General features: G+C 40.3%; 1 protein-coding gene across 1 annotated transcript; it reads right to left on the bottom strand.

Annotated features, from left to right (window-relative positions):
• Positions 1-7,337: 7,337 nt before the first annotated feature.
• Positions 7,338-8,173, bottom strand: LOC113929970 (nuclear transport factor 2). Its single transcript, XM_027607232.2, has one exon. The coding sequence runs from the start codon at positions 8,121-8,123 to the stop codon at positions 7,740-7,742; it is 384 nt and encodes a 127-aa protein (XP_027463033.1). The 5' UTR covers positions 8,124-8,173; the 3' UTR covers positions 7,338-7,739.
• Positions 8,174-8,506: the final 333 nt, after the last annotated feature.

Raw genomic sequence — 8,506 nt, 5'->3', positions numbered from 1 at the left:
GGACGTTTCAGCAGCAGCCCTGGGTCACATGTGATGCCTCTCAGGAGCACAAACTCCCCTTTCTTCTCCATACTCAGATTAGATACCTAGAATTTTTATTCTTTGTTTTTAATCACATTTCCTGATATTGTGAGAGGAATGGGAATGACAGTTGCAATGAATGGCTACCCTGGTGTTGTCCAATCACTAATGTAAAGTCAGTTCTGCGACAAAGTCCTTTGGGTGAAGAGGACATCTGGATGGCTGAAGAAGCCAGAGAACAGCATTCAGTCCAATGGCTTTTGTTCCCAGAATCTACCCTCCCCTTGCTTCATGTTTGGTAAAGAATTTATTTTAAAAACACTTTCCCCAGAGGAACAAGTAGAACTTTTATTTGATATTGTCTTAACCATATCAGAGATATTAGAGCCCGGAGTTAAAAAAACTAAAACAACCCATTGTTCTTAGATGAGCTTACACAAATGGACTACTCAGCCCCAGTTGGCTTCAAGGTAACTTTGTTTGTACTTGGTTTTAGCTTTGCTTAGATTGCCTTATAGAAAGAATAGTATCCTGCTTTAGCCCTGGCTGTGGTCAGACATGTTACAAATGTGTGGATTCTAGTTGAAGCATGATGCTAGCAAGGAAAAGCTTAGGCGGGAGAAGTCAGAGTTGGGCTCCACACGGTGGCAGTGACTTTCACATCGTTCATGGGCATTTTTCTAGAAAACAATAATGAAAGGACAGATGTGGGAGCACATAACAATTAGTTATCAGACAGATAAGTTCAGTTTATCAATCTGTAAGTTATTCAAAAATTATTTGTTTTGTCTCCAGTATTATGACCAAAACAAACATGGTTTCTATCATATTGGCTTTAATAGGGGAGAGAAAGAACACTACAAACAAGCCTTCAACCTGACTTCAGTGCCTTTGCCAGACTGCTAGTCTAGGCAAATATGCTATGCGTGGATTTAACAAAGCAACTGACAAGCGATCTCATGATTTTCTGGAAGGCAAAATGGAATGATGTGAGCTGGTTAATAGTATAGTTTCATTTTATACTTGGGTCCAAAAAAATGAGCTGTTCAACAAAGATGATGAGGACATGCAGGCCAAGAGATTTCTTGGAAGAGACTTGGAGGGTCTGAGAAAGAAAAGCCAGCATGACTCAGCACTTCTCCAAGATAGCCCGGATCTGCTGGATCTGGAGCCTCTAGTATGGAGGGTTCACAGTAAACCAGAGATCCTGCAGCCAGGGATGCAGTGGTCCAGGGGGATCAGCAAGTGCCACCTAAGAAGTACCGGTGACTCCATTAGGTGTGGTCTGATACACAACTGTAGAATTATTAAGTCATTGTCTAATTAGAAAGTTGTTATGAAAACACAACACAGAATATTTTTTTTTAATGATAGTTTTTCGGCAGAATGCCAACAGAGAGGTCACAAGATAACAATGCATGCCTGGATTATATCACTACAAACAACAAGCAAGATATCATAAATAAATTGTTATAATTGACAAATCAGGTCCAGATGTTTTTGTCTTATTCAGAACAAAAGTAAGAAAAATATTGAGCTGGGTAATATTTGAGGGCTTACTTACGTGCCTGGAGATACGCTAAGTATTTAACATGCACTGGTTCCTTTAAAACTCACAGCAGTCAATGATGTCAGTGCTATTATTATCATCATCCCCATTTTGCAGGGAAGACACTGAATCTTGACCAAGGCCAATAAACAGTAAGTCAGAATCTGAATCCAGGTTTGCCTGGCTCCAGATCTTACTCTCGATGTCATTAACTAATACTGCCTCTTGCAAGTAAAATTTTCTTATTATAAATAATGATGTGAACACCACCAACTTTGTAGACATGGTAAGTGTGTTTTAATCAAATATTTGTGTAGTATAGACAACATTGTCCTGTACTTCCCTCAGGTAAAGCATCAGGTCTATATCCTTTTTGTTGGTTTGCTTTTAGCATAACAGGAGAGATTCTGTTTTCAAAGCTACATTCCAGAAAAGTAATGACAAGCAGCACCTCCATCTTTAGGGACAGTCTGATATTCTTGTTAAAAAGGAAACATCAGGTCCAAAATGGAGTCACTTGTACTAAGTCCCATGTCAGCAAACCAAGGCTTTATACCTAACCTAACTGCAGCTTCAGGTACCTGGTCAGCCCTAGTGAGGCAATCGGCCCACCTGATATATATGCCCTTTCTCTTCCCCTTATGAGGGTGACCTTGCCTGAAACAATGCATTCATTTATTTTTAATTAATTTGTTATTTTTGTTATTGAGGTATAGTTGACATACAATGTTATATGACTTTCAGGTGTACAGTACAGTGATTTAACAATTCTCTGTATTACTCACTGCTACGAGTGTAGTTGCCATCCATCCACCACACGTCATTATCACAATATTGTTGACCATATTCCCTATGTTGTACTTTCCATCTCCATGACTTACTCATTTTATGACGGGGAGTTTGTACCTCTTCATGCTCTTCACCTGCTTTACCCATACCCCCATCTCCCTCCCCTCCAGCAACCGACAGTTCTCTGTATTTATGAATCTGATTCTGTTTGTTTGTTTTGTTTCTTTCATTTTTTTTAGAGTCCAGATATAAGTGAAATCATATGTTACTCATCTTTCTCTGACTTACTTCATTTAGAATAATACCCTCTAGGGCCATCTATGTTTTCACAAATGGCAAAATCTTATATAATCCAGCAGTTCCACTACTGGGTATTTACCCAAAGAAAATAAAAATACTAATTCAAAAACACATGCGTCTCTACGTTTACTACAACGTTTTTACAATATAGCCAAGATATAGAAGGAACCCAAGTATCCATCAATACATCAATGGATAAAGAAGATGTGTTTATATATACGTATATATATGCATATATACGTATATATACATATATATATGCATATATACATATATATATGTATATGTACATACACACACACACACACACACACACAATGAACTACTCAGCCATAAAAAAGAATGAAACAATGTTTTGTTTGCTAATTTCCTTTCCCCCTTTTCTGCCTTTATAAAAGCTCTTCCTTTTCTACAGCTCAACAGACTTCTATTTGCTAGATGGGGTGCTGCCCAATTCATGAATTGTTGAATAAAGTCATTTTGATCTTTAAATGTACTCTGTTGAAATTTTGCTTTTTAACATAGTCTTCTCTAAAAACCATTAATTACCTCATATTGTATACTGCAGTCTCAATTTTTTTAAAAATCTAAATCCACAGTTATTTATTTTTCCTTTCCTTTTCCTTTTCCTTTATTTTTCCTTTCCTTTCCTTTCCTTTTCCTAGAATTCTGACTTTGTGTTGATTTAATTCAGGAGGAGTTTAAGAGGGATGTCTGGGTGGCTTGGTCAGTCTAGGGTCCAACTCTTGGTTTTGGCTCAGGTCATGATCTCAAGGTCGTGAGATTGAGCCCTGTGTTGGGCTCTGCACTCAGCACAGAATCTGCTTCAGATTCTCTCTCTCTCTCATTCCCACTTGTACTGTCTCTCTCTCTCTCTCTCTGTAAAATAAATAAAATCTTAAAAAGGGAGAGTTTAAGAACAAGACCTGGATTTTCATTTAAGACTTTATTTTCTCCAAATCTGATCCATGGGAAGTGATTTTTGGGGTACACCTGCTCAGTGTACAACAGATCATAGCGCTGTATCACTGACTTTCACTCTGTGGGCTTCCATCCCTGAATCTTTCTGCTCTGGGGAGACAGTGTGCTTAGCTCCAGTCTGTAGATCTCGATGCCCTTAAACCAGTTATAATAATCCTTCTGTTTTGTCAGATACCCACTATCCCAATCTCCCTTGCAACTAGTGGTGGCCATGGAATCCAGTCTTCATCAATGAGATGTATGGGTGAAGTCTGTTAAGAGGATTTTAAGAAAGATTTTATTTTCAGATCCTACAACAGACACAAGAAGAAAAGCTTACTGGCGCCACACCTTGTCTCATTTCTACTTGCTTCTTATGTGAACATATTGCCTGGAAAGGCAAGCTTCATCTTGTGACCATCAGGCAACATGCTTAAGACAACTGAGCAGAAAGCTAGAAAGGCCTGGATCCTCTGAAGCTGAACCAAGCCTGCCACTGCTTACCTCCCAACTACTCATCAGGTGAGGAAACCAAATTTTTAATTGCATAAGCCAGTGTTAACCAAGTTTCCTATTTCTTGATGTTAACGGTCTTCCTAATGATTAGATATCACAAATGTATATGTTAAATTTTTAAGACAAGGCACCCCAGTGACACATGTCAGTGCATTGTTTGCTTGGTCAGTGCTGTCAAGATTAAGTCACATGCTCTTGCATTGGTGATTTCTTAACTTTCTTGGGTATGACAGGCCACTTCCAAAAGGTTCGTTATCACATTATAACAGAAGTAACTATATAATACGCTTGTTATTTTTCATGAGTATTCGGTATGAAATACATTTTAGAAGAAAATCTGCTGGCATTGATTTTTTCCTCCCAGGACCACCTGCAAACATCTAAATGAATACTCCTGATTTGGAAAAGACTGACCCAGCAAGCTCCTCTCTTCCCACTTTAAGCCACCCCCAGGGCTGCAGCTCAGAGCCACGGAGAGCCTGCTGATCACAGAGGGCAGCTGTGGCAGAGTATTCATTAGAGGAACCCAAACATGCTCAGAAGTACATTTCCTGAAGGTTGCACTTAAGTAGTCAACTTGAAGCAGTTGAAAACAGAATGCTTGTGAGTTCTCAATAATTGTGTAGTCAAAGCCACCATGACCCAGATCTAGAGCTGTGTGGTCTGGAACAGAATGGGTGGGAGATGCAGACTGAAGATGAAGAAAGCACTAGGACATAGGCTGCCTCCTTTCTCACTCATGGGGAAGGTGTCTAGTGATTCCCCAGTGAAAAGGGATTTGAAGTTAACATCACAGCTGAATTACTTGTTACTTTACTATTAGACATAATGATGCTTTGTACACAACTCTTGAGCAAAACTACATTCACTTCTTTTTTCATAGTATAGGGCTAGTAATTTCAATTAATCATCTTTTTCACCTTTGTAAGCTTTTTTTTTTTAAAGATTTATTTATTTATTTGAGAGAGAGAGCATGAGAGCAAGTGGGGAGTGGCAGAGGGAGAGAATCTCAAGCAGACTCGCTGCTGAGCATGGAGCCTCTCAAGCAGGCCCATCTCATGAAACATGAGATCACGACCTGAGCCAAAACCAAGAGTCAGATGTTCAACTGACTGAGCCACCCAGGTGCCCCCATCTTTGTAAGCTTTTAAATGATAGAGACCTTTCACAGTGATATTTGTAATGGGTGGACCTAGTTGATGATTTTAATCAAATTTATCTCTAGAGTGAGCCCCAGTAGGTGAGCAGAAATGCCCTGTTATTTCCCCCATCCTGCTTAATGGTTTAATGTTTATAAAGCACTTCACGCAGTCTGCTTATAGTAAACACCACAGATAATAGCTTTCTCTCCTAGCCCTTACAGAGGTCTTTCTCAGCACTGCTTATATTTCCCATGAATAACTGTCATCATCAGTAATGAGGAACGTGATAGTCACACCGTGTCCACCTCTGTTAGATAATACCTTAAAATGGGCAGCACACTGTAAGAGAGACAGTATCAAAATTAGTCCAGCTGAGACTGAAAATCACATTTTCTGAAGAATGGCTAATGGATTGGGGATGTTTAGTCTGGAGTAATGAAATCTTAGGAGAAATGTGTTTGAAAGATTATCTTCAAACCTACACAAGGCTGTCATGTTGCAGAGGGCTTCATCTTGTTCTGTTTGGGTCCCAGAGGATGGAAATAGGCTCAGTGAGTAAAAGGAGTACAGAAATTATTTTTTAGTCAACCTCCTTCAGTACTGTGGTTCTCAGGAATCATGGGCTAACTTAAGAGAGTACTGACATTGTTGGTTTGAAAATTTAGGAGACATGGAAACCAGGTATACCTTTGTTTTAACCCAAATCAGACCACAAAGATTTCACCAAGATTTCATAAGCTACACAACTGAACTCTGCTCACAATCCTGCCCCCTTCCACACTGTGACCTATAACAGAAGAGTCGGGAGATATCTCTAATCCCAGGCACCGCCTCAGCCCTTGACAGCCAAAGATTTGTAACAGTAGTATGAGGCTTAGCACTATGCTTTGAAGAAGCAAAAATAACAAATATTAGATATGCTTGGACTGGTTCCTAAGGGGAGGGGTCTGCTGGAAATAACAATGTTGTTCTAAAGCAATTTATCAGAGTTAATTAAAAAAAATAAGAAAGTCATGCAAACATGAGGCTATTCATAACAATTGAAAATCACCTGCCTTGAAGAAATCATCTCAGCTGAGAGGGTGTGAAAATTTTCCTCCAGTCTGAGTTATTATCTGTCCTTTTCATAACTATCAGGCCTGTATGATTATTGATGTTATTTTCCAACACTCCCGCACACTTTCTCTCCCATTAAAAGTCTCTCATGCCTCAGCTTCACTGCTAGGTGTTCTTCGTTCTAGAAAACCAGAGATCCCCCACATCCAGCATCCTACCAGTGCCCCTCTGGGCTGAGAGGAACAGTAATGAGCTTACAGTAAGAGAAGAGGTAGCCCTCTTATGAGGATGGGGTCGTGATGGAGAACGTGGTCCCTCTGCTGACCTTTGTCCAGTGTCCTGAGACTCCAGGAGGCCAGCTGAGCTTCTGTGTGACTGTATGTGAGCTCAGCTCTGGCTGCCTAAAAAGATAAACATTGTGAAACCTCTCCCTTAAGGAAAAGTCAAGGAATTTATTTAAAGTCATAATGATCATAAACTCGTATATAGAATCCTTGAACACTTAATATCAATAGTAACAATATTAGTAAAGGAGACTATAGTCAGATAGTAATTTTTATTAAAAACCTTGTTGAAGCCATCATTTTTGTACCATAAAATCACTCAGATTAAATCTACCATGATTTTCAGAAAGGTTGTAGAATTTGCAGGCATCACCATTGTCTGATTTCATGTCATTTCCATCACCCTCAGAAGAAACCTTACTGTTACTCCACATTCCCACCCCCAGTGCTAGGCAACCTCTAATCTCCTTTCTGTCTCTGTGGGTTGGCCTGTTCTGGACACTCCATATAAGTGAAATCATACATATGTGTTCTACTGCTCTGACTTCTTCTGCTGAGCTTAAAATTTTTGAAGTCCATCCATGCTGTAGCATGTGCCAGTACTTCATTGCTTTTTATCGCCAAATATTCCATTGTGTAGACATACCACATTTGTTCATCTGTTCCTCAGTTGATGGACATTTAGGCCTTTTCTACTTTTTTTTTTTTTTTTTTTTTAAACTGTTAAGAAAATTTTGTGGTTTTATTGTATCATGAGGCATTGAAACATCCGAACAAATCAATATCTGGGCGGTGAGGCAGCTGCTTTCTCCTTCACTTCTTTGGGTTACTAGAGCAACTTGTCAGTAGATTAAAAAAAAAAAAAAAAAAAAAAAAAGACAACCTTTTGCATTACTTAAGTCTTTCCAAGGCATGCGCTGGTACAACACAAACTTCTCCTGTCAGATGCAACTAGTCTAGCATCCAAACATCATGCACAATACCTCGGTAGCAGCGCACTGCGCCCGCTCCCGCCGCGGCCCTGCTCGTTTGTGTATGATATTTGGGGCATCTGGAGGAGTGTGAATAGTATCAGGAAGAGGAGGGAGGAGGAAACAGCATGAGTGCCTGGCTGGGAGGAGGTCAGCCAAAGTTGTGCAGGGCAAGCCTGAACATGTCATTGGTGCAAACCCAAGCATCGTTGATGTTCTTTAATAGGAACATCTGGTGGAACCCCATGATGGGGTCTTCATCAGCCTTGAGCTGGCCCACAACCATGCTGATGATGCAGCTATCTGGCGTGGGCTGATGGTCCTGTGCCGTGATGCTGTGCTGGATTTTCTGGAACGGAAGGCTAGACAACTTCTCCACAATGGCAGCTTTCCCCTGGAACTGCTGTCCTTCCCACGTAAGGCATGATGCGTCAATATAAATTGCGCCTAGTTGGGTTCTGTCGTTATCAAATAACTGGTAGTAATGTTGAATGAAGCTGGATCCAATCTGCTCCCAAATTGGCTTGTCTCCCATTCTGGAGCGTCACCCGGCCTCGTTGAGACCCGAAGGGCTGGCACGATGGCGGCAGCGGCGGCGGCGGCCTAGGCCTTTTCTACTTTTTGCCTCTAGTGAATAAGAGTGCTATGAACATTCATATATAACAGTCTTTTAAAGGGTTTATCCAAAATCTCATCCTATCTCCTCTTTCCAGTAGACTAAAAAAGTGTCATAAGTGTCCAGATTCTTCCATGTGAGAGGCACTATTTGAACCTGTTTCCTTCTCCATGTCTTCCTTCATGTCTGCCCCTGCCCATTCTTTTGCAACACCATCTAGTACCAAATTACTTGCTATTCTCCAGAAGGCTTTGTAGAATCCACCAACATACCTATTTAAAATATTGTATTTCAGGTTGCAT

This window comes from Zalophus californianus, chromosome 5 (assembly GCF_009762305.2).
Source record: "Zalophus californianus isolate mZalCal1 chromosome 5, mZalCal1.pri.v2, whole genome shotgun sequence".
In the NCBI taxonomy this organism is placed as follows: Eukaryota; Metazoa; Chordata; class Mammalia; order Carnivora; family Otariidae; genus Zalophus; species Zalophus californianus.
Note: the sequence above shows the minus strand (reverse complement) of the source record. Positions and strands in the feature narration are given on the sequence as shown.